This window comes from Anguilla anguilla, chromosome 9 (genome assembly GCF_013347855.1).
Source record: "Anguilla anguilla isolate fAngAng1 chromosome 9, fAngAng1.pri, whole genome shotgun sequence".
In the NCBI taxonomy this organism is placed as follows: Eukaryota; Metazoa; Chordata; class Actinopteri; order Anguilliformes; family Anguillidae; genus Anguilla; species Anguilla anguilla.
The window spans coordinates 26,535,817-26,563,435 of record NC_049209.1 but is presented as its reverse complement, the minus strand read 5'-3'; the positions used below and the strand labels follow the sequence as shown (position 1 = coordinate 26,563,435).

The 27,619-nt window shown below is 41.6% G+C and overlaps 1 protein-coding gene and 1 long non-coding RNA gene across 2 annotated transcripts in view; one reads left to right on the top strand and one right to left on the bottom strand.

Moving 5' to 3' along the window:
* LOC118235888 overlaps positions 1 to 27,619 on the bottom strand; it is a 102,843-nt gene that overhangs the window by 64,071 nt on the left and 11,153 nt on the right. The gene's annotated exons all lie outside the window — the stretch shown is intronic.
* The window catches only part of rtn4rl1b (reticulon 4 receptor-like 1b), a 158,032-nt gene continuing 140,448 nt past the window's right edge, over positions 10,036 to 27,619 (top strand). The window contains exon 1 of the mRNA XM_035433757.1: positions 10,036 to 11,620. Within this exon, the coding sequence (XP_035289648.1) occupies positions 11,608 to 11,620 (13 nt within the window). The 5' untranslated portion in view covers positions 10,036 to 11,607. The remainder of the gene's footprint in view (positions 11,621 to 27,619) is intronic.

The following is a 27,619-nucleotide window of genomic DNA, read 5'->3' as shown; positions in this document are numbered from 1 at the left end:
ATCCAAAACACTCGAACGTGCTGCATCTAACCAGCTCTCTGCTTATTTCTCTGAGAACAACCTGCTTGATCCCCACCAGTCTGGCTTCAGGCCTGGCCACTCGACTGAGACTGCACTCCTCTCGGTCAGTGAGTCACTCCATGCCGCACGAGCAGCCTCCCTCTCCTCTGTCCTGATTCTCCTAGACCTCTCCGCTGCATTTGACACTGTGGACCACTCTACCCTCCTGTCCTCCCTGGCAGCAACAGGGATCCGCGGCACAGTCCTTGACTGGATTGAGTCCTACCTCTCTGACCGCTCCTTCCAGGTTGCCTGGGCGGGTAAGGTATCACCACCCCGTCCCCTCACCACCGGAGTTCCCCAGGGCTCAGTCCTTGGTCCCCTTCTCTTCTCCATGTACACCAGATCCCTTGGCCCTGTAATATCTGCCCATGGCTTGTCCTATCATTCCTATGCCGACGACACGCAACTCTTTCTCTCCTTCTCCCCATCGGACACACAGGTCCCCGCCCGCATCTCCGCTTGCCTGAGGGACATACAGAGCTGGATGGACAATCACCACCTGAAGCTCAACCCAGGAAAGACGGAGCTAATCTTTATTCCTGCTCTATCCTCTCCCCTCCTCGACTTTTCCATTTCCTTAGGGGACACCGTAGTGACATCATCACCCTGCGCCAAGAATCTCGGAGTGATGATGGACAACAGGCTGTCCCTCTCCAACAACATTGCAGCAGTAACCCGGGCATGCAGATTTTTCCTATACAATATCCGCAGAATCCGCCCCTTTCTCACCACCTACTCAACCCAGCTCCTGGTCCAAGCAATGGTTCTATCCCGCCTGGACTACTGCAACTCTCTTCTGGCTGGACTACCGGCATCTGCCACCAGACCCCTGCAGCTCATTCAGAATGCTGCGGCTCGTCTGGTCTTCAACCTCCCCAGACACTCCCACGTAACTCCCCTGCTCACTACCCTCCACTGGCTGCCTGTTATAGCTCGCATCAAATTCAAATCATTGGTTCTAGCATACCAGGCAGTCAAGGGATCAGCCCCAGCATACCTTCACAAGATATTCAAACCCTACATGCCAGCCAGATCCCTCCGTTCTGCTACCTCAGGACGCCTAGCACCTCCCCCTCTTCGCACCTGCACTTCCAGAACACGTCTCCTCTCTGTTCTGGCCCCACGATGGTGGAATGACCTCCCTGTGGAGGTCAGAACAGCTGAGACTGTGACCCATTTCAAACGACGACTGAAGACCCACCTCTTCAGGCTGCACCTCTCCCCATCCCTTCCCCCCCTGTAAATGACTAAACTTAGGGTTGTAACTAGGCAGCTGTTTAATAGGTGACTTAGTTGATGCGCCAGTCTTAACGACTACTTGTATTTTTATTTATTTTTATTTTTCCATAGATTGCGTTGTTGCCGTTCTCGTTGTTAGTGTTAATCAGTTTAACCACCAGGGTCCAGGTTGAACTATGCGGTTGTTCCCTGTACTTGGACCGGTACTTCTCTCTAGGGGTTTCGTCATACTTGTTCCTGGTTATGGTTATACACTTTGTTGTACGTCGCTCTGGATAAGAGCGTCTGCCAAATGCCTGTAATGTAATGTAATGTAATCTGCCATGGCGCAAAGATGCAAAGGTTTGTATATAAAGTTCACTGCTACAACCTTATAAAACCATTTCATTTAGGCTACTTCCATCAAGATATTTAGTTACTGAAGGATCTTTACAAGTACGGGACAAGGCAAGTGAGGTTGATTTAGAGATGCATACAGACAGACCATCCGATTACATGCATTTTTCCACTATGTTTCACTACTTTTAATCTTTAAATAGATTAATCTACACACTTAAGTTTCTGTTTTTCACCTACAAAGTTAACTTGGCATAAATAAACTTCTTCTTGAGTGTCTCCCATCACAGAAGTATAATAAAGAAACAGTACCATAATGTTAATATGTTTTAATATAATAATGTTATATATGAACATTCTAATAATTGGTGGTTCAAGGTCATTTGCTTGTCTAGCCTGATTTGCTATATTGCTATATGAGAATTATCCATGTACCCACAATGCATGCCACAATGAACAACTGGCAGCTAAATCTCATTGTTATTGGTGAGGTACAGTAGCCTATGCAACAAGGTATTTCAAACAACGTACCTTTAGGAAGCAGAGTAACTGTAATGACATCTATTAAACTATTGAATAAAAATAACAGAATACATATTACCACCACAAACCTCAACCATTAATTCACCATGTGGAACACCTAAAGCAAAAAAAAATTTTAATGATAAATTCTACTGTTAACAGTTGAATTATGCATTATGTAATTAGGTAATATGTATTCAGTTGTGTAAGTCACTCTGGATAAGACCGTCTGCTAATTGCCTGCAATGTAATGTAATGTAATTAATTAGCCATTCCTCTGAACAATTTATTTTGACTAGATGCTGGTTTTCCTCATAGTCATTATTTGATTTTTAAAAAATCTACATTTCAAATTGCATTACCAGGTCTCTTGGATTTTTCAGTATTAATCACCATTAACGTTTGCTTGATTGAATGCATATACTCTTAAACTATCTTAGTTCTTTTTTGTATCTAGAGGAGTCCCACACATGGTGTAGGTGAATAATGGCCCTACTTTTAATATACAAAAGACTGTTTAACAGGACAGAATTTCAGACCACACACAAAGACACACACACACAGCATTTTTCAGAACGTTTACCCTCTCTTGCTCTCTCCTGCTAAAACTTCCCTTAACATACCTCTACCTCCACACACAACTTATCAACTGCAAGCAGACTGACTGATTGACTGACTAACTGAATGACTTAATTAGTGTTTGAAAGCACATCACCATATATTATATCACCATTTTGCATGTGGGGGAGAGACAAATAAGCTGTGCACATGCTGGAAGGATCATGGACCCTTCAATCATGCCATAATCTATTAAGCTCCCAACATAATGCAACCAGCTGACAATACTCACTAAGTAAAACAATGCAAAGTGGTAAGGCACAGGTCAAGGTTATTACTGTCATAATTATGTGGATGGTCAGTTTTGTGGATATAAAGCTAAAATGACATTATAGGCATTTAGCAGATGCACTTATCCAGAGCGACTTACACAACATTTCACATAGCATTTACATTGCATCCATTTATACAGCTGGATATTTACTGAAGCAATGCAGGTTCAGTACCTAGCTCAAGGGCACAACAACAGTGGGAATCAAACCTGTGACCTTCAAGACCAGCCCCCCTACCCATTATAATATACTGCCTCCCCATGTTCCGTTATCCATTACTAAACTGCATGTAGAATAATGGAACAAGCTGCATCACAAAATTCCAAAAAGTGTTTGGTGAAGACCAAAAAGCACCCAATCCACTACCTGGTATTGTACACACTGTTACCCTTTAGCAATGTAACCCACTAACATTCCAGAAAGTAAACATACTGTGTTTCCAACATGCTCCAAACACAAAGATATGGTCCAGAATGTAAATTTTTCAGAGCACATTAGTGCAGTACACGTGACTGCTATCCAGCATGTACAAGTGATAGACATGATAATGACTTGACAGGGTAAGATTTAATTTGCTTGTTGGAGATGGAACATTTGAGGGGCCACTTGCAGCAAAATATCTGAGTGCCTTCTCCTCTAGCTAGCTGCTGCCATGACAATCAATTAGCTTTCAGACAAAAACCAACTGTGTGGACTGCTTGCTGACTTCTCTCTCCCCTGGCACTGAATTCCACGGCTTGTTAGAGTGTGCAATCATCCTGCATCAATGAAGAACCGTGCCTGTAAGGTATGCTCGCTGATGCAATGTTGTCTTTTCCCCCCTGATATTTGTGATAGCCAGTTATTACATTTTTCAGTATTGTAAGTCATAAATAATTAAACCATGAAGTATATCTGCATAGGAGTTCAAGTTGCCTTTGTAGGAACTAGATCAACCAAAATTCCTTACACTTTTCTATTTATTGAAAAGGGTATTTATCGTTGCACAAAATTTCCTTCCATTGTCTGACTTTGTATTTCTGTCGGACGATGGTTCCCATTGAGAGTAAGTGAGCTGTCAGCCAACCTTATTAGCTGCTTCCCTGTTGCCTGAATAGATTTTGCCTGGTAATATATTTACTGTAGTAATGAGGCAAGGGGATGGCATTCTGTTCACACTGCAACAACCCGGACTTCTGAACTTAAAGTGGGAGAGAACAAGTTTTCAAACATTAATTAGAACTTATTTTGAACACATTTTGGCGCTAGCATGTTCAACCAGCTGGCGCTGTGAGGCTGTGAAAGGAAAAAGGCTGACAGGGATATGACTCACTTAAGATCTTTCACAAGACAAATATCATGGAAAAGATAAAACAAAGGTGACAAGCAAAAGTGACAACCCCAAACATACTGCTAAAGCAAACCAAGGAGTTTTTCAGGGCCGAAAAGTGTAATATTCTTGACTGGCCAAGTCAATCACCCACCCTGAATCCAACTGAACATGCGTTTCACTTTACGAAGACTGAAGACAAACTGCCCCAGAAACAAATAGGAGCTGAAGATAGCTGCAGTACAGGCCTGGCAGAGCACCACCACGGAAGATAATGGTACCTGGTGAATTGCAACCAAGTACTAAATATGATGACTTTATTTCATATTTATGTCCAGTTACATAATTTCTCAAATTATGTTTGCTCCCCTAAAAGGGGGAGGATGCTGTATAAAAAGGGCTGTACTTTCTACATGGATCACCCAATATGGATGTTAATAATTGCAAGTTAATGCTGACAGTCCACACTTTAACATCATATGCATTGTTTTATTCCAAATCCAATATGCCAGAATAACAAAAATCATGTTATTCTCCCAATACTTTTGCAAGTATATAAGTATATAGTTATCAAACAATTCACACGTGGTTAAATAGCAGATTCTCAACTTTATTAAAGGGCATTTTTATACAATTTGGTTTCACCATGTAGAAATAACTTTTTATACACCACCATAATACTTGGGAAAAATGGCTTTGCATGTGTTTCTGATTAGTCAGGTGTGTTCAATCACTTCCTTAGTGCAAGTATAAGAGAGCTTTCAGTATCTAGACCTGATTCTAGGCTTTTGATTGCCTTGGGAGTCTGTTCTTGCCATTTGTCAACATGAGGACCAGAGTCATTTCAAAGAAAGACAAAGAAGCCATTATGAGGCTAAGGAATAAGAAGGAAAAAAATGGCCAGAGACATGGGCCAATCATAAGGCTCACCCAAAGCAACTGTTTGGAACATCATTAAGAATAAAGAGTGCACTGGTGAGCTTAGTAATTGCAATGGGCCTCATAGGTCAAGCCCTCTACAGTTGATGACTAAAGAATTCTCTCCATAATGAAGAAAAACCCCCAAACACCTGTCCGACAGATCAGAAACACTCTTCAGGAGGCAGGCGTGGATGTGTTAGTGTCTACCGTCAGCAAAAGGCTTCACAAACAGAACTACAGAGACTACACTGCAAGATGCCAACCACTAGTTTGTCGCAAAACTGGATGATCAGGTTACAGTTTACTAAGCAGTACCTAAAAGAGCTTGTAGAGTTCTGGAAAAAGGTCTTGTGGACAGACGAGGCCAAGGTTTAAATGGTTTTTCAGGTTTAAATAAGGTTTTAAAGTTTTTATGCTTCCAAATTAACTTACATTGCTACTATTGCTCTAGGCTGATTCAATCACACATAAGCAGTGAATATAATTACAGAAAAGAAGATAGGTTCATAGTAAAATGTTCAGTGTTATATTAACTCTTAAAGTGTACATGTGGTCCCTATTGGACTCATATAAACTCTAGCTGAATTAATACTGGACATTTTACTGCATCGAGGGAACATGGGAAAGTTAAAAACAACAAATAAAGAGAAGGATTCTGTTTTGACTGAATGATGGCAGTGCTAGTGTGAAAGAGTAGGTTTTCATGTGGGCTGTAGCTGCTGACGATAAAGCTATCAGTAGGACGATGGTATGTGCTCAGGCATGATTCATGTTACTGCTTTGTATGGCAGCCAAGACGCTAGTCAAATATGTGCCATGTACACATGGCATTTTAAAAACTGTACTCAATTTATAGACTGTTTGTAACTCCCAAAATCCCCTATGAATCTACAACAACTTGGAACACAAACTTCCCAAGAAAGTTTAAATTCCACCAGTTTGTTGCACACCCAAAACTGCTTGTGTATTAATGGTAAGCAGTGCAGACAGGGAATTTACTGGAAATCGTATGGCTCACTCTACACTATGTTTGGTGTTGTATTTTCATTTATACTTGAAGTAATGTGTTGCAACGCACTTTAGATAAATGATCCAGCTAATCAACATGAAGATGTTTTACATATGAAGTTTCAAAAGTTCAATATTTCACCAATAATATACAAACTTGCACACCTTTCTAATGATTTTTCTGCATTTTTGAAAATCGTGTTTTCAATAATCTCCTAATATGCAAACAAGTGGGCAATAAGCTCCCTACTGATTAGCCTGATATGCTAATTACCTGCCAAATCTGTTGAGTTTTTAGCAATCACTGATATTGGACAGCAGGAGAGTAATAATAAAAAAAACAACAGATACTTGGGAACCTAATAATACAAAAGAAGAAGAAAAAGAACACTTAATAGGATGATGAAGAAGGTGTGCTTGCTTAGCATTCGAATAACTTTGGGTCAATACTGGTGAAACAGTAATACAGCACCTGCTTTTACTCACTCCATGGGAAGGCAAACCAATCCAAAACCTCTTTTTTCTCCAGTCTTTATATTTTGTGACAAAGCAGGTAGATCAAAACGTAAATGTCAAAAGTATCAATCAGTCGCAAGACAGTTGGTCCCATGTCAGGCTTGGCCAATTAGAAGGTGGCTCCCCTTCTACCGCCCTGACTGACGTGGATAGAAGCCTATTTGTTTTGCAGGCCCCCAAACTCCACAGCGACTCTGTTGTTCATTTATACAGCTTGATAGGTCCTTGAATAATTAAAACCTGCTCAGGACCTGGGGGACTCAAACCCTTAAACCAAGAGGAATGCATTGCTAGCAACAGCAATGCACTCACATATCGCCAATTCCTCTACCTACTCTCTGAAAAAAGAGAAGAGTTCAAGTTGTACCACGCTGACAAGAGAATGTTCAGAGTAAATTTAATACAGATAGAGTGCATTGAGGAAACACATTTGAGCCATACTGGAAACATACAAACACCGTAACAGTGCTTTTATGAGACCTTATTGGCGTTGTTAAAGTTGAATTAACACTCAAAAGTTTACTGCGCAGGTAATAGTCTACATTAACACCGAGAATGCCTCGTGTACATGTATATGAGTTTGACAGATTAATACATTTCATTTCTAGACAGGCGCCGCTGTAGCAGGGCTCAGATCTTTACTATAGTGTGTAGATGACCTGAAAAGGATTATGAAGACATTCAGTAAAATACCTGTAGTCATGGTGGGATTAGACAGCCTTTGATAGACTGATATAACATCCATTGTGTACAATGCTGCTGGGCTCTGATAGGCTGCCAAAAGGAGTGACGCGGCGGGCACGAGCAATCAGCAGCTTCAGTCACGTCACTTGCCTCTGTCTGCTCTGCCAAAGCCAGAACTGTGGTTGCTGCGCTCATCTTAAGCCATATGCTTATTCAGAAAGAGCAGTCTGGAACTGCAGTCAGCTCCCTAGTTTTCAGTGTCAGCTTATCACTCCCCAGCATTTATTCGGGGCAGAACACTTACTTCCTAGAGTGAGGACTCATCCCATGAGCTGACAGGGGGTTAACAAACCACAACAAAACACTTGCAATGCAGATACTGTCAGTAAACGGTCGCAGGCCGAGGCGCTAGCTGTTTTTGCTAACATACTTGCAATCCGCAGTTGGGGGCCACTAGAGGATCGCATGATGATCGCCCGTACATTTACCTCTTCTCCCAGGGTTCAGTTCGCCATGGCGACAGTCGTTATGGAGACTAATTGGCACCGATTCCCCCCCACCACCCTGTGGGAGATGAGGTGGAGGCCATGTCTGTGCGCTTGTTGATGGAGCCACACTGTGGCACACAGTACAGCATGGGGCAGCTCTCTCTGCCTCCCTGACCCCTTCATCCATCACCTGTCCACCTGCACTAATTACTGCCACCCTGCCCCCCCTGTCTGTGCTCCCCTGGGACCTCCACTCCTCCTTTATTTGCTCCTCTTTGCACCTCTGTCTCGGCTTCTTGTCTTTCCCATCCTTTCCCTTATTAATCTCCTTGCTCTCTTTCTCTTCAACTGTCCAGCGTTTAAACAACTACTTTTGTGTCTTACTTTCCCCCCGATCCTCTCTATACAAGAGTTTAGTTTTTCCTGACTCTGGTTGAAAAAGACGCTTAGGCTTTCCCTTTTAAAACAAACAAACAAACAAAAAAAAACAGTTCTTAAACCCCCCACACAAAACCTCTTTTTTAAGGAATGCTGGTCAGTTCACTTCACTGTGCTGTGGCCAAGTATAAATCTCACAGACACACCATTATTCTTCCCCTGCTCTCTTTCTTCAACTGGCCTGCTATAAACTTTGTTCTGAAGAGCGGGGCAGGAGATGCCCAAAAAAAGTACTGTACCAGCACATATGTGACCCACACAGCACAATATTCTCCGTTAAATCGACTCTAATAGAGTTGATTTAACTCTGGTAAAGTACATCTAATCCTGGTTGGACTTGGGACTCAAACTACTGGAGTTAAATTAATACAAAATTTTACCATGCATTTGTACAGCTGTAGAAGTCAAAACAAGTTTGAATCTGAGTTAAACTTATTATGCTTGAATTCCACACATGTATATCCTTATAAATCACACAAGAACACTTTACATTTTGCTGCCAACTTTACCTTCCAGCCAACTAGTGAACGTGAAAGTTCATACTTCCCTTAAATGCATATTTTAATACAGGCTTTCCTCAACATGCTGAATCAGGCATACAGATAAACATGTAAATCCTGCTTCCCACTCGATACATACACACACGCACCAACTCACATACTCTTTATATAATGGAATACTTAACCTTATGAACGTGCATAACAGATGGTTTTCACTCAAATTTCACATTATTCAACATCTTAAAACAGGCTTTCGCCTATTGTTGTTGTCATTGTAGATTAAATCGCAAGATATGCTTCTTGGATCGAAAACCAAATTTAGCGCACACTCAGATTTACAAAATACGTATGTTTATGATTTTTTTTTGTAATCTGGATCTAAACTGACTGAGACACAGAATTGGAAAAATAATTTGACTGAATAGAAAAGCATGGAATGAATAAAGGGGGAAAAATTACAAGAGAGCAAAGACTGCAATAAGAACGTTAATGGCTGAGGATGGTGAGGCGGGGTTCTGCTGCGTTTGTAATTAAGGACATAAAGATTCTCCAACTGATAAATCTGCAGCAGCGTTTAGGCCAGTCACCATCTGAACGGGAAAGATAAAACTGCAGAAGAAACCTATCATCGGCCGTCGGTGGGTTTTTAGCAGCATCACTCGTTCTATCAATAACTCCCCTGCAGGGACTGGCCCAGATTGCAAAAGGAAAAAATCGCTTATCCTCTCTGTGGCTGGGATTAAAACTAAATTGTTACTGACCCCACTACTCCCAAATAGTACGATGGTGCTGGTTGCAGGGTTTCTCGTCTGATGTTTCTGCAGAACCGCTGAGTTCAAACAGAGATTTATAGCTCATATACAGCCAGGCCTGATGAAACCAAAACGTACGTTTGTAAGACACTGACGTGCAGTTTTCAAAAAGGTGCAATTACGATAATACACTAGACTTTACAGTTTTGAAAATTGTTATCCAAAATGTAATTTAAGGACATTTTACAAACGTTTAAAAAACAATATCAGATTATGTTTTTTTTGTCAATGATAGTAGGCTACGCAACATTAGCAACTGAGAGAGAGAGAGAGAGAGAGAGAGAGAGAGAGAGAGACGCTGCAGTTGGGACTGTAGTTGGTTGGTATTTGAACTCTTACCAAAAGCAAACAGAAAGCTTTGTCATATTATTTTAATATCTCAAATCGTAGCCGTTTTCTTTCTCACGCTGGACGGGAAACGACTGAAGCCAGCGCTTCCCGTTGGCTGTTGCTCTCGTTGATTTATTATGATTCTGTAGGTCTGTCTGTTAATAAACGGCAACAATGAAAACAAACGTGACAGGATTGATCGCTAAAGGATCCCTCTGAGGGCCAGGTGAGCGTCGTGTCATTTTGATTATTTGCCCGTATAGGAATTCAAATTCAACTCATCGATTCCAGAAGCCAGTAGTCAATACGATCAGGCACTGTCAAACAAACAAGTTGAGATAACTGGTACAAGTACGCTAGTCTACATTTACAGATCGAGTCGAAAGCCGACGGGACTAAGACGACAGGGCACATCTCGGAGGACCAGCAAAAAACTAACGTTAGTTAACCCAGCGAGCACGTCCAGCAGACACTGTCATTTCGTCCCATTTTTTTGAATCGTCGGACCTCAAGTAAAGCGGAAGCCAGGTACCGCTTCTACCGTTCTATATCATTCAAAACAGAGGCGCAGACCCGTAGACAGAGGGGGAAGAGAGAAGCAAAGACAGCGAAAGCAACATCCCGCTTCACTCTAGTTACCGTTGTCACTACACAAAATCACGAAAGGACAAGTAACAGAAGTGTTGTCTGGAAGCATCCAGAACTGAGGAGACGGAAAACCGAGATAGCCTACTTACTGACGTTTCTGATTTCTCATAATTGTGTTGGCACCCGCTTGTTTCTATAAAGAACAGAACTAGCCTACAGTAAACAATGCGTATCCTGGAGATATGGGGATGACAAATACAGCCAATCTTCTGGAAGAGATAATTTGATCAGTTTGCGACAGATGGGAATTTGAACACCGAAGGATTTGGGTAGCCTACGCTTGTTTTCACTAGTGATAGAGGCTGGTTGCATTTAAATCAACGTTATAAACTCCGACACTGTTAGACTACTCAACTGATTTTAAATAATTTGTATCCTAAAAAGCGCCTAGCGTTTTCAGTGAACATGTGGTGGATTTCGCAAACCGAAAACCTAATCGAGGAGTATTTTCTGATTTAGTTGCTATGCCAAGAACCGGATGGTGGGCAATGTGGGTCAGTTTGGATTGAGCGGAGCAGCAAGATGCTTCCATGAAAAGACAACGTACGCGCGGGTGTGAGTGTGTATGCATTTTGGTTCTTCGCGGGATAAAGCTAACCCAAAGGTTCAGAAAATAGACGTTAATGCCTGCAGACGTCCCTTTGGGAATATATTCGGAATCTTGGATTTCATTTAAGGCCCGGGACTTCGCGGACTTGCATTGTAATATGCAACCAGTCAGTATCTCCAAAACAACACTAGTCTCAAAGGGAATCAAGTCGGAGAGCACAAAAATAAAATAAAGACAATTTCCTGAATTAATACGGGGAATTATACCAGCCCCATAAAAATGAGACGTACGCTTTAACAGGAATACTAGATTTTATGATCATCAGAACACGACAGAAGAAATAAATCTCCAACATGTTTAAACGAGGTAAGTGAAAAACGTCTGTATTAAATCATTACAATTAAACTTTAAAGTGTAGTGCAGTCAATGTTTGTACTTTGGCTTAAGAAGAATAAATAAAGAAGGATTTGCATTTCTTATCACGATGACAGGTTCAAGATGCTACCCCCTTATCGCAGCAGCTGAGCTGAGATACAGGCTACTTGAAAATTGAATTAAAGTATCCAATAAATAGGCTATAAATCGGCAGTGCCATTTGTTGTGGTTTAGTGAAATGTTATGCGCTTTGGCCGTTGGTTGTTTTACGCTTCAGATTGTCAAACGAAGCACTGTTCAGCCTATATCGTGCACGCGAATAAAATATTTATCCATACCACGTAATATTATTCTTTAAAATATACGCCGGGTGCCGCACTGCAGTTTATCAATGTATTTTTGGCCGTTATTTCTCATAGCAAGCTCACGCAGTCATTCCATGCATACTTAACCGTAACTTCGCGAGGGGATGGAGCGGGACAGGCGCGAGGAACACGCTCCAAGGGAGTGTGTTTCAATACGCAAGGGAGTGGGCGGCCAGCAGGAAGAAGAGTGTATAAAAGAAGACGTAGAGGGTGTATAAAATCCTGAATACTACAGAGATACCCAGCTATAGCCTACATTTTATCCGGTTGTTATCATAATAAGGTCAATGTGCCTGGGAACAATACTAGGTTCGAATTAAATAGACCGTTAAGATAAATTTACGCAGTTGAAAACATGTTTTTAGTAGGTGGACGAATTGTTATTGGCAGTAGCAATAGTTCAGCATAAGTGAAAACTAGTTGAGATCTCATATCGTTTAATTATATTTTTCATTATATATTTTAAAAGCATTATGTGTCTGCATATTAAATATTTGATATGGACAAGTTCTGTTCCAAAATGGCTGAAAGGTGAAAGGTTAATTCATTACATGAAATTTCGGATACCTAATACCTGGTTAGCAAACTATATCAGACCCATGGCACTTACTGCAGGCTGTAGACGACTATGCATTGCCATTTTATGTTCCAAAGAATAGGAGTCTCATTTGGATTATAGTCCTCGGGTTGCCATTTTATTTGCTAAAATCGGAATGTCTTATCATGAATTTACTTCAAAAAGCACAGAACATGGAAGCAGACGTTTCTCGACCATTTTCTGACACCAAAGTAAACGATACAAGTTCATTCGTAGATTGCAGACCTTCACCCTTTTAATTTAACCTTGACCTCTAGTGGCAAGAATAGTTACTGCACCCTTTCAAAGATGACAGGCTGACACAGCCGTGCCCTGAGTGAAAATGCCAACTTGATATTAAAGACTACGGTAGAAAATAGGTTTATTGAACAGACGTTTAATTGTGGATACAGATGCAAATAACTATCTACTTCGCATGCGCATAGAAAACAGTAGGAGCATTGTAGTCTGTTAAAATGACCTGAATTGGTCGGATGTGTTTTCTCAGTTATAGAATGCTAGGCTGGACCGATGATACTGATCAATACTTATCGATACTGATAATCTTTAAGTCTTTATTTTTAATTTGATTAAAAATCTCAATCATCTTGACTGTCAACAGCTTTCTAGCATTTTCTGTAAAAAGCTCCCCCTTGTGCTTTGGATATGTGCCTTCATAATCACAGACTAAAAAGTAAAATAACTAAATAAACAAATAAAATAAAAAAATTGATATTTTGATCTAAATTGTGCAAAAAAAAAAAAAAAAAATCCCCATCAATTGAGTTTTCACTTTTTAAGTGAAGGATGTAGCCATGCATTGTGAGCTAATGAATGTGCAGTAGGCAATCAGCATAGCTTAAAGCAACATGCTTACAGTATAAATGATTAAACAAAATACTGTATCCCTAACACTTGAATATTACACATTAAAGTATATTTTGTCATGCAGGAAATGAGATATACAAATTGCCCTTACAACAATGGACTTTACTTTAATATATTGAAATGAAATATATAATCAAGACTAGGTCATACTTGCAACACTTCACAAGATATAAACAACTGCTGCTTTCAAATATTCTGATATACTCTTTTAAAAATGCATTGTTGTGAAATATATTCATGACTATATTTCCCACAGTTCACATATTTAGAATACATTCCAGTATATTCCATCTTCATAAATCAGTTGTAGATTTCGATACTGCTCTCTTAATTTGTTATCTTGACATGCAGATGGGTGGATCAAATTATCCTGTGTGGATGCAAATAAAATCTGTCATATGTGAATGCAAGAAAGGTATACATATATTTTATATCACATATTATTCATCTTTGGCCCTGCATCGGCCAGAAATACTGGAAATCCATGTGATTGTCTTTTATATTATAATCTATTAATCTTCATACAAATAAATGTGGCTCAATATTAGGTTTAGAATGGGGTCTTTGGTTTTCCATTTTTCCACAGTAAATTTCACAAAATTCATTAGAAGTTTGGTATATAAGGAATATAGTCATTTGAAGTGGTTGATGTTGATTAAGAGACTCGATTGAGACAAATTTAGTTTCTGACTTCACATTCATATATTGCCATATGTGAATGTGACACTGAGTTTTTAAACAGGTGACGGTGTTAGTGCCATATCTACCCCTGAGACAGATAGTGGGGATTTGTTCCAAGAAATATATTGACCAGTTTTTAATTTTCCCAAAAATGAAAATGATTATTGGATTATTTTACCCAAAGAGAGATTTATGTTTGTTTGTTATCAACTTTTTTTTATTACGGGACATCATAATTACTCAAAAAGACATGCTCCATTAACAGAAATATTGGTCTCCTTTACCTTTGACATCGCTTAAAAAAAATTGATTGGCTACGCCATCGCTTGCATTCCCTGCCCATGATGATTCCTCAGCACGTCATTACTTAAAATCAGGTCCTGGCTGAATATCCTTAGAAATAAATTGGTCAAACTTAATGATAATTTTCTGCCCTTGAAAAGGAGTAGAATTAGCAGCTACTCTGGTAGCTATAATAAAGTAATCAAACGCAATGTTGTTGTAATTAGTAAGTAGAAAGTTCAGTGTTAACATCAACTTTGTTAAGTGTCTGTCAGCCCCGTAGAGTACATTATACTGATATTATGCATTATGTTTTTATTAAAAGCCTAATCAGGGACAGGGGTTGCAAATTAGCTCTGAATAGAACCCCTATATGTAGATCATCTAGTGCTTGTTTTTAACCTGTAACAATGTTATTGCTGCTGGTAATACTGCATTGTCCCCAGATAAATATACAAATAATTAAATAAAAGAAATTAGACTCAAATAAACTGTTAAAGGTGATTTATCACTGTACATTTACTGTGTGTATTTATATGGCTATAGAAGTCAAAGCATACATTGACCTAAACCTGTTGAAACTTATATTGTCCTTTAATTCCATGCGTGTATCATATATGGTTAGGTTATTTATCATGATGTTTTCAAGACACAATGAATGTCATTTACGTAGATCCCTCAAAACATGTTTTTAAATGAGCTGTCAGTCTAAGTCATGTATACAACTCCTTACTGGTTCAGTTGTGCCTGATCAGCATTGCATTTTCTATGTCAGCAATGCTGGCTGTGCCGTCCACTGCATTCAGACTGAGCCTCATGAGGCAGTAAAATAATCGTCATTGACATTTCGTTCTTTATTTTCACATCAATAAAGGAAACTGTATTGTCAGTGCATGCATGCATAATCGCTCCGAAGATACTGGACTGTGACTACTTTGAATACTAACTGGAAGATATTCTCAACTGCCCTGCTTGGAAATAAACATTCCATATTTAACGGTAAATCCAAGCAATGTATTTGTGATGTCATACCCTGGCAATAATCGGTGGTGTCCATTAGGCTGAAATGCGTTGGAGGTGTGTCTATGATTCCAGTCACATCACTCAACAAAACCGCATCATTTCCTGTTCTCTCATAATAAACTCACGGAGCACTAAACGCAGTCAATTATAAGACACACACTGGACCGTATCATTGGAGATTGGACGTAGCCTACTATTCATTTGACATACCGCTCATTTAAATCCTGAAGATCTGATCACTTCAGTTTCACTTGTTTATTTACAGTGGCTTGGCAACTCACCTCACACCTAGCATTTCCCAAGCAGTGTAGGTTTTTCTTTGCTTGGAAGTGTACAAGAGCAGTGTCCCACTAAGGTTTCATATTCAGTGTACTGCCCCCTAATTGCCTGCCAATGCACCCCCACCCCCCCATGCCCCTGAAGGGGTTGACTACAGTACTTGCTAATGGGAAGTGCTGAGAAAACCGTAAAAATCAGAGAGGCTTTGAAAGACTGCAGCTGCATGGGCTTATGGGAAATGAAAGAGAAACCTTGAGCCAGTCCTTTCCTAGTCAGATGCAAGCTAGTTTGTTTGTTTTTTTTCTTCGTCCAAGAGCCAAAATCTGGGCAGACATCACATTGCACAGTGTATTGCAATGTGTGCCTGATCACATCCTGGAGTCCTACGCGACAGCATATGGTGTGTGATATGTGCTGTCTGTGATGCAATCATCTGGAAGACTTCACAGCCCTCATAGGAATTGTTAAAAGTGTTTTTAATGGCAGGTCTTTACCAGATACACGCATTAGTGCTGTGTGAAAGTATTGTGTGGGCTGGCTGGAACAGCATATGCTTATTCTGGTCGGCCATTAAGTGCTTGCATGTCATTATTTCCGTGTCTGTGCACATGTGTCTGTGTACGTGTGTCAGTACCGTGCCAACATGGGTCTTTTGCGCAGTAAGATCCCGCTGTGCACCACATTGGGATTGCATATTTGTGAGAGATTGACAGAAAGAGTGAAAAGGCAAGGGAGCTATCGCTGATATACCTCCCTCTGGCCCCCGTATCTGTGTGTCTGAAAAATGTGTCATTCCAGTGCTCTGTGGTGAGGACCTGAATCTCTGCGGTATTCGGGGCCAAACTGGGTCGAGCTCGGGGTCGGCTGGAATCCATGCTGAGCCCGTCGCATCTGAGACACAGAGGTCTTCAATGGCCGCTCAGCTCCGCGTTAGAGAGGGGTCAACTCCCTTCCTCTCCCCCCCCCCCCCCCCCCCCCCCCCCCCCCCCGTGTTTGCAGAACCTGTGGCGACCTTCGCTATCGAGTCGAGCCCGCCCTTCGGGAGCCCAAGGGCTCCGACGAGGCATTTCTTACATGGCGGGGTGTGAAATCGTATCCGCTATGCACAACGGTCAGCGCGAAAACTTCTGGCGGTGTAGTGTTTACGGAAACGTAATTATGAAAGCGCCCAAAAGACATTTGGTTAAGATTGCTGCGAGGGGGAAACGGGAGACACTGAGAATTTTATACTTGTTCAGTGACAGCCTTATTTTCACCCTCTTAAAGAAAGCAGCGGCATTCTATTACAGAGAAGAGAGAGCATTTTGCGGTTGTGTGCACATTCTGAATATTCCATTATGCGTTCTTGTCGTGGGGGTCACGGAGTCCGGTTTACTGGGATGGCTGCGAACAATTGAACTGTCCTTCCAGAAATAGATAAATAAACACATAACTAAGTCCATAAAATAGATTTTTAACATTTGTTTAGCCGTCTTCTAGTAAAGATATTGAAAAACTGAGGTGGAATAAGGGGCTTTACTGATGGAACCGGGACCACACCACGAAGCCAGGAGGAAACAAACGTAGACTTCATCAGATCTCCATGCACCTGTCAGTCCCCAGGGCTGTCTAAAAAAACTAAGCAATGCGCTTCTGTCAAACAGTGTGAAAAATCAATGTATTCTGTATTAGACGTCTGAAAAATAACCGATTTTGCCAGCGAAAGTGTCTTTTGCGCAAGCAATTTTCTGCACAAAATATCTGATCACATGCTGCAGTGTAAATCTGAATGCAAGTAGCTGTGGCCATTGATTGCTTGTTTTTGTCTGTTTTTGTCGAGTGCCACTCGTGCATTCCATGTCATGCCTCTTTCCGGTCAGTAATAGCAATTCGCGTTTCACCGCGCACAATTTTCTCGCCCACTTTTGCACATGGCTTTTACAGTAGAAACCGAAAATACACATTACAATTTCAACATCATGCCTCTACTTTGTTGATCATTTATACTTCCTACTTGATATATTTTGGCCCCAAAGAACCCATTTATGATTATCAAACTTATTTCTCAGAGGTATGCCACGTAGCGCTGGCAGTTTGCCGGTGGTGTTATTACAGGGCATGGTTGGCATTTTTCTGTGTTAACGCGTCCCAACGCAATTCAACAAGAGGCTTGTTGGACATTCCTACTGCCATTTAAATCTTACATTTGAAATGACAGAGATCCCCTGCAGTCATCATCATCATCATTATGAGTTGAGGGTTGATGTTGTATTCTTTTGGCAACAGGATTGTCACCCGTGCGGTGTGCAAACTGAGGAAGGAAGTGGTAGGAACATGTCCAACAAACAGAACATAAAAGGAGCACAGGTTTAACCTTATTTGGTGTTGTAATTATAGTTTGTGAAATTATTTGACTCATTTTTATGTTGTTGTTGTTTAAACACAGTTCATTATTTAAAAAAAGGCATTTTGTTTTAATATTCAGTGTATTAATATTCAGCTCTGGAAGGAGATTCCTGCTGCGCCGTAGCTGTTGTAATACAAAGCTGTCAGGAGTAAAACCATGGTCTCAGGGAGTTGGACAGTTTATTTGTTCTTTATTACAACTTTGCCAATGGAACAGTATGTGGGCTGGGGTTGCAGAACCTGGGGTGTGTGTGGATGGAGTCATACATCAGCTGCTCTGTTGCTTGAGGGGGGGTGGAATGGGTGGGTGGGGGGGGGGTGGGGGTGGCGGTGGGGGTGCATTTGTTGAGCCCCCTCCAGCGGATTATAGCACGAGGAAGAATTGTGGCCGTTTGTTTCTATGTTCCTTCCTGCTGTGCAAGTCTTTGAGTAAAGCTAGAAGAAATCAACACCGTGTTGAGCCCTTGTCCCCCAGATCGGTGCCTTGACCAGATTCAGTTTACATGCTTACTGCCTGTAAACTAGCCAATAAACAAATTTACCGTGACACTGTAATTGTCTTTGATCATTGTTATCAATATTATACTTTACTTTTAATAATAATAATAATAATAATAATAATAATAATAATAATAATAAATCATCATCTTCTCTTATAAACTGCTTATTCCTGGTAGTGGGGAAGGCTGGAGTCTATCCCAGCATGCAATGGGCAAGAGGAAGGGTTACACCTTGGACAGGTCGCCAATTTTTTTCATGACAATTAAATAAATAAATAAATAAATAAATAAATAAATAAATAAATAAATAAATAAATAAATAATCACCATCATCATCATCCATTTTATGTACATAGTGCCTTTCGAGATCTGACGGACGCGCTATGCTGTAAAGGTTCAGGATCATATGGTTGGGCTGATGTCTTCGTCCATCGTGACATGCAGTGCATTGAGAAGTGACAATGCAGAATATGAAGAGTTAACAGCCAGGTTCACAGAATCTAATAATTGCATTCCATTGGTGACATTTCTCAATATAATCTACAGAAAGATCGTTTTGACGAATGAGTGTTGGCCGCGAGTTCATTCTTTTTATTGATGCCCGTGATGATGCAGTATCACAAGGCTTTTGATTGATGCTGTTATAATTGAGAACTTATCTATAACGGTCAGTTTTGCTGATAAATTCTTGTCAGGTCTGGAGTGTGCACCGTGCTGGAAGTATAGCGGGGGGCGGGGGGCATGGGGAGAAAATAATATTGGCTAAAGCTAAGAATATATAAAGCGATGACTGATCGCTTGAATTGACTGAACATGTCTGCTGGAGAACTGGAATGGGCAAACAGAGAAATGGCGTGGTTGGGGATGCTATTTCAACTTGAAATACATATGCTGTGTGTGTGTGTACCTGAATGTAAACACAACAGAAAGAAGGCAAATGCACGTATCCATATATCTCAGTTGACGTATTGCAGTACTGCTCTCCCATGTCAGAAATATAAAATAACTTTTATGGGCCAACGTGGCTTTAGGCGGCTTTGATAAATCCTCCCAAAGAAAACAGACACCAGCAACAACAACAACAACAACAAACGTTTTCAGTCATTGGCTGAGCTTGTTCCGTTTTTGTTGCCAAGGCTTGAGAGTGGTTTGCTGTTTATCCAACACCCCGTATGAATAAGGATTTTTAGAAATCCCTTCTGAACCCCTAAACTACGTTAGCCGTTTGCTTTGTATGGTTGCCTGTGTGACACAAACCGAGTCTGCGATCAGGGATGTGTCAAACTGGCAACCACAGGAGCGATACAAGGCTCTTTTCTGTGGAGGGCAAGGCCCACACAATGAAAGCGTGCGTGTGGCGGAGTCCTGGCCGGCAGGTGCAGCATTTGTAACGCACAATACCTTGACGGTTTCAAAGGCCCAGCAAATGCAACCACCGCTGAAACCGGGGGAACTAGAGTCCGCGAGGGTCACAATGGGTCATTACTGTCGCCAGACCGTGCTGAATCTGCTTTGTGGGGCTTTTACCAGCTTTAAAAACCTCATTAGATGAAAAATATCACTGAATAAAAATTCACATTTTTATATTTTGGTATGATACCTCAAGAATCACATTTTCACCATCATAATGCATGTATGCTGTATGTACTGGATGATTGTGCCTCTTAGCCACTGTCAATCACACTTCCACTGATCAGTCACACAATTGTATACTGCTATGACTTGCAAGCTGGCCATCTTGTCAGAAGAGGGCCACTGAACAACAGTCCCAGTAAAATGAATTTGTATTATTTATTACATTTATACCAGGATAGCATAAAAATATCATAAAAATATTACACACACCAATCCATATTCATTCTGCTGCCATTTAGTAACTCCCCCACAGACTTACTCAGTAACTCACACAGACGCTTAGTAAATCACACACTGACATCTTCACTCACACTGGCATTCAAACAGTCACACACCCACTAACTCACTCACACACTTATACCCACTCACTCACACACTCGGAATCTCATCAATTCACTTGAAATTTCAGCTGATATTATAAAGTATACGTGTATGGCAGGATTTATTTTCCCAGACACTGTACCTTACAGGGCAATGCTGTTAACAAGTGTAGGATAGAAACACCAAATTGGCAAGAAACAGAATTTAAACTCAGTTTGGAGGTCCTTGGTGTAAAAGTAATACCAGTAGAGGACAGTGGGGTCAGATACCAGACCTTAAGCAATGCAACAGCCAACCTACCCACACACACACACACACACACACAACCAAGCTGAACTGTAGTAGCATATACACACACACACGTTGCACAATGAGTACGAATGGTCTTTATACAACAAGGCTTATTCTTATGGCACACCAAAGCATTTACAGTGGTCATGCTAGCTCATGGAATGTGGCGTCTTTGGAATGCAGAACATTTCAAAATCTGCATTTTACGCTAATTGACTTGCGTTGATTAAAAAAAATCGATATTTTTGCCACTATTTTCCAACTCACAAGAATAACACAATAAAAGTATTTTGTTCATTATTTTATTATAACACTTCTAACAAAAGTGGGATGAAATAAGCTACAAATGTTTTGGCATTCTGATCAAAACACATTTTTGCCACACAGGCTAATAATATTTGAAAAAGTCCCTATGAGCGATTTCTGCTTTAATTTCCTCATGTTGAGCAAGCCAATAACAGCGTGACATCTCGTTTTAGACTTTTCATTCAAACTAAGTGCTTTCTCTTTGAATCTCGCAATGCTACCAACAGGTGTGTAAATATTATGATTAATAACAGAAACGTAAGAATCAAAATTGATTATCTCAATAAAAAAAAACAGGAGTAATTGTTTGGTTGTGGTTCAAGTCTGGTTCATCACCTCTTGTAATTTTAAAAAAATACCTCAGAATATCTGCATTATGGAATGCTACTCACAAGACTCACATTCAATCCACAATGATATCAAGTTCACCTTTGTTTGCTGCCATTGTCTTTGAGAACTGTGGCTATGTAGTCACCTGTCTGAACAGCTGTTATAATGGCGCAAACAGAGGTAGCTAAAACAGAGCAGGTGACTTGTGGATGTTCTAATCACTACGTGTCAATGCATTGTCACTCATTGTATGAATCCAATATGAAATTATTGAGCGGAGCCGAGCAGTCCGGTATCATCGCTAGCCCTCAAGAGGCTAGAAAAGCAGGAGTTGCTGCCTTGGACTCCTTGGAATCTGAGTGGGAATTTCATGCAATGCACCTTCAGAAATCACAGTTTTTGACCACCAGTGGTCCCATGACATGAAAAGGAACCCATTCAAATGTTCCTATAAAATTGGCTATTGATGAAGTCAAATAATTATTTTATTAATAAAGAGCAATCATATTTAATCATGAAAATTCCCTTTCTGCAATTTGGTTGTTCTAACAGTGAATACCATTATGGCCCTGGCAGCCCGACAGTGAGTAATAACTACAATATTTTGTGCAAGTTAGTGTCAAATATACAGATTCATCTAAGTGTAAGAAAAAAAAATCAGCTATTCAACCAAATTATTAGGCTCCAGCTATCTGCAAGGCAACCAGTGCATTAAAAGCCAGTGTGCTTAAGGCCTGGTTTCCTCCTTTATGTCTTCCTCTTTGTGCTCTAGAAGTGAAAGACTCTGTCATTCACACATTCCTGTCACATACTTGAGGGTGGGGTGATGAATGGCTGCCAGGTATACACAATGGAGAGCACTGCCAGAGTTCTGTCCCAGATAGCGCTGAAACCTATACGCGTCTCGTGCTGTGCCTTCACAACTTTGTCACGTGCGTTTCTTGGCTATAAGCAAAGGTTACTTACAAGCCGCACATCTAGTTTTTAATTAGAATTGCAGAAAGGGCCAACAATAGGCAAATTTCACAGCGTGGGACTCCCCAAGCGTCGCCGTGAGGTCAGCAGTGACCTTTCATGCTGAATTGGTTAGCATTAGGATTCGGGACGCGGGTAAACAGATTATACGTTTGATGCTATGAGCCGGAAGCACCAACGGTCTCCATACCAAAGGACTGGATATGATCTGTGTTATATCGGCACATAAATATGAATCATCCCGATGATGATCCCATCTCGTGTACCAGCCTGTTCTTCACGTGGGTGTTTTTCCTTCCCTCCTTTTGCCTGTAAGTTGCACAGGTCTGCTGATGAAGATGTGAAAACAAGCTTAGAAAAAGCTGGGAATTGAAAGTTTGTTTTGATCAATTATTCATGTCCAATTAAAAGACTAATCATGGTGTAAAGGTCAGGAGCAATGTGAAGTCCGCCGGATTGGTGAGGCTGGAATTATGGGGAAGGAGTTACGGCACGGGGAGGCAGCAGGCCCCTGATCTGTTCTCCCGGCTACATTAACAGCACATCCAAGCGCAGTTAGTGCCACATTATTGTTTATCTGCTTAACAAAAAACCCCTTATTCAGCGATGGAAAGTGCTTACAGTGTGTGCATTTTCTACCTACTGCTGGAATAATTGCTGTAAAATGTCATTTTAAAGAGTTGCCGGCAATATACATCCCACCCAGGATTCCAAACTCGTGGCTCTCCTGGGTAATTTGTTAATCTAACTGCTACATTGCGACCTGGTCGTGCTTCAAGTGTAATCCCCCACGCGCAAGTCAGGTGTCTGTACTGTGTAATGCGCTTGGGTACAAAAATGACAGTGTGCATTATTGTTGAATTTCTACCAGTATAACAGATTCTGGGTCCATTCCAACACCAAGGGATCAACTGCCCCTCACCCCAACCCTAACTGGTTGCTACTGACATCACAAGAAAGAATGGCTTGCTGATTTTGTCTTGTTGCCTGCACATTCTTTACATTGAAATGAGCTAGCCTCAAAACTACAGTGCGTGTCATTTCACAAATGCTTCTGACAGGTGCTTTGCAATTACTGATTGCTGCGACCATATTTGCATCTGTTCATTTTAGTATAGCTGGCAGCAGTGAACTCACATTTAATTAGCATTTGAGCGTACGGCAGTACATTTTTGTCTGAAACGTGTTTAAATACGCTTGATTGAAGAAACCGAAGGTTTCGCGTTACGCGATTAACCACATCGACGCTCGGTAAATATGACGTTTCCTTAGCGGCGTTCCTCCGCATCGTGTGTCTCTCAGCTTGGATCTCCATCTGCAGAGCCTGGAGCAGAACGTTCAGAGCCGCTGGGATCTGCCTGCCACGGCATCCGAGCGCGGGCAGCCGAGGAGCGCGGGCAGCCGAGGAGCGCGGAGAGCCGCTACGCCCTCACAGTTGGTGAAATGCCATTTGTTACAAAACGATTCGCAGTCCTCAGATACATTCTTTGTATTTTTCGCCGGTCCCCAAGTTCCACTTTTGGAACGTTTTCGTCAGAGCTTTGTTTATGGCATTGTAGGCACGCACCAGCAATAAAACTTCCTGTTCCTATTTCCTACTTCTGGCACTATAAATGGTTGTGCTTCTGTTCGGCCCGCTTTGGCCATTTACTGCACCGTATTGGTAAGTGGCAGGAAAGCCCGCTCAAGGGCACATGTGATATACATTACGGCTGTGTAAAAGTCATAGAACCGATTCTATGACCTCAGGTTTGGTTTGCTAGCATATTCAAGGTAATAAAATTTTAAGAATGGTAATCTTAAAATACAGGAGTGGCATCTGTAAGCATTTGGACAGTGACACACTGCGTGTATACATACATATAGATGAATTGAGGAAGCAACATAAAAAATGAGAATGATGCTTAGTATTTTGGGGTATTTACATTCATACCAGGTACATTCATACTAGGAATCACATACACGCACTCACATACAATATACATGTGTGTGTGTGTCTACACATACATATAGTTGAATAGCGGAAGCAACTGAAAAAATGAGTGATGCTTAGCATTTTGGGGTTTTTACATTAATTACTGATGAACCGTGTAGGAAACACACACACACACACACACACACACACACACACACACACACACACACACACACACACACACACACACACACACACACACACACACACACACACACACACACACACACACACACACACACACACACACACACACACACACACACACAGTATATATGCGTGTATGTGTGTGTGCGTGTTTGTACACATACATACAGTTGAATAGAGAAGCCGTAGAACGATGCGTAGCAGGAAGTGTGGTTGAGCTTCCGTAACCACTCTCATGCGCATCCTTGTTTTGCAGCCTTCCATACAAGCTCTGGATGCATCCTGGTGCCCTCTGGCTATCCCTGTGTCTGGCCTTCTCTTTATCTCGTCTTCAGTGCACACATCTGTCTCCACTTCAAATTCGCATGTGACAGTCAGTGCACAAACCGCACTATCAAACTGCAGCAAGATGTCTCTCTCTCTCTCTCTTTCTCTCTTTCTCTCTTTCTCTCGCGTGCTCGCTCTCTGCCCAAAGCCCCTTTCGTTTGTTTTTGTCTGCAAATGGTACCCCATTTGAAGTCTTCCATCTAATGTCCTCTAAGGGTTGTTCCGGATTAAAACGTGTGGGTGGAAACTGTTAATTGGCGAAAGAGATGAGGTATTGTTATCTTTCGAAGGAGTAATAGTCGTAGTGTCACTTTCTCCCCCCAATACACTCCTCTGCTCTTCCCATCTTTTCAATTCACCACCCCCTCCTTCCCTTTGCTGCCAGTAATGAGACATGATCTTGTGACAGCGAGATCTGAATTGAATTTCTCTAATAGCCCGCGCCCCTGTGTTCTGGCGAGCGTTATCTGTGCTCTCGCTGCTGTAGCGGCATGGCGGGTCGCGGCAAGGAGACGACGGGGTTCGGGAAACCGAGCCGTCCTGAGCTTTGTGGGGATTAGCATGACTCACAGAGTACCGTGCAGCGGAGAGCGGACTCTCTATCACCCCCCCCCCTCCCCCACCCCCCGCTGTATCCCGCGAACAAATCCCGGTGCCGCGTAAACGGCCACCACGATTGATACAAATGACACCTTTCGAAGGGGTGGATGGTCAGGTGATCACTTTTGGGCTATTGTTGCAGACATTGGCTTAGCTATGGATGATTTGCATTTATTTATTTATTTTTCAGAAAAAGCCCTGGATGGAAGTGTGATAGACAGAATTTCTGTTGAGAGATAGCGAGGCACACTTATTTTACGCATTTCATAGCATATGTGGGATTGCAAAGCTCTGTATCAGGCTTCGGCTGCAAATCTTCAGCATTTGAGGGGAATGATTGTAGGGGTGGGGGGGGGGGGGGGGCAGACAGTCTGAAAGGGGCCAAAAGTACACAGTGGCAGTGCGACCGTTAGAATACTGATGAAGGAATTTGCGCCTAATGCTTTTCTCCACCCTTCGATCTTATTCTTTTTAAAATCAATGGCGGTGGTATTTACCGCACGCCTCGCTATGCTATGGTCTGGGACGGCTATTTATCATATGAAAAGTATATGATTGGCAGTATTGATTTTGGCACGGACACAATTGCTCCTCTGTAGGGCATCAATCTTCTGATCCATTGGACTGATTCAGGGCATGAGCATGGCTGCAATTAACTAAATAAATGTGCAGGTAATGAAAGGGGGGGGAAAAAAAAAAACTCTGGTTTGAAAATTCTCACTTGAAGGGACAGGAATATAGACCCAATGGTAGTTAGATTAGACATGCAACAAGTTTGAGCAGGTTTAGATGTCATTTCTACATTTCCAGTGCAGAAGGTACTTGACCTAACTTGCTTAAGAAGATATTTAACTACATAAACGTATGATCTGTAATCTGTTAGATTTGTATGTTATGCTGAATAAAGCCATCTGCTACATAAATTGACAAATACTAATTTGTTATTCCAAATCAAAAAAAACCAAATTTTCTTCTATTTCTGTACCGCTGATGGAGTTAACTTGATTTGCAGGGACTTCTTTAAATCCCACGTTTTTCTTTGGTGACAAAAGGGCTGTTCAGCCAGCTTCCGGATGACTCTGAAGTTCCCTTTACTGCAACATTTGAGTAAGAGCTTGCGCCACCACAACCCGGCAAGTGCACAGTGGCCGCAATTGAAGTACCAGGTGCTGCTTTGTCTGCCGGAGATAACGCTGTTAATTGCTGCAGCCCTTTCGTTCACAACACAGATTCAGGTTAGCGTTCCTCCGTCGGACGCAGTGCTACCTCGCTTGTCAGGCACCCCGCTGCTTAGGCCCCTGCACGCTAAAAGAATGAGAACACGGCGTACCTGAGCCGTACAGCGGGGGGTCTTCGAACGGAAGGTCCGTTTTACATTTCCCATGAGCCCTACTGGTCACGCAGGGCTGAGAGTGAGAAAGCAGCCATCTTCAGGTGCCTGCAAGATGGCGACATCATTTGCATTCCGCACATCGCCACCAATTTCCCTTAATGAGCGCACGAGTGTAAAGCAGTGGCTCTACGTTTTGTTTTTGCTCTAGATGTTCCAAGCTTACTTTGAATCCTGCAGGAATACAAAAAAGTCAACTGGGTAAGCCATTTCTCATAGATTTCATTCTTTCAGCATAAGGGTTTTTTTCTCTTAAATGGCTCTCTTAACAAAAATAAAAGGTCCTTCAGGTTAAAGCAACGTACCAAAGGATTCGCTCAATTTTGCTGCCACATCCTAAAGTTCCGTAAATGAGGGCCTCTCATGGGACGTCGCTTTGAGGAGTCCAGCTGGAGTTTTGTAGAGGCGGAGGAGGAGTGCGCCTCTGGCTGGATTTAATGCTGAGGGTGCACAGTGTGTCCAAGCTGCTGTTTTTTCCCCCCTTTTTTCATTTTTAATCTCGCCGGGCAGCTCGGCAGATTTACTGCCACTGACAGAGGTTCTGCGAGGAGATGCCGTTTCTTGTTTTGCCTTCAATCAAAACAAAGAAAAAAAGAGAAAAATAATAACAGATAATAGATAGATTTACTACAGTGTGCAGTTTTATCTGGGCCTGATCACTGTTTTTCATTGCCAGGGCAGACAGGGAGACCAGAAAGAGAGATAGATAGAGA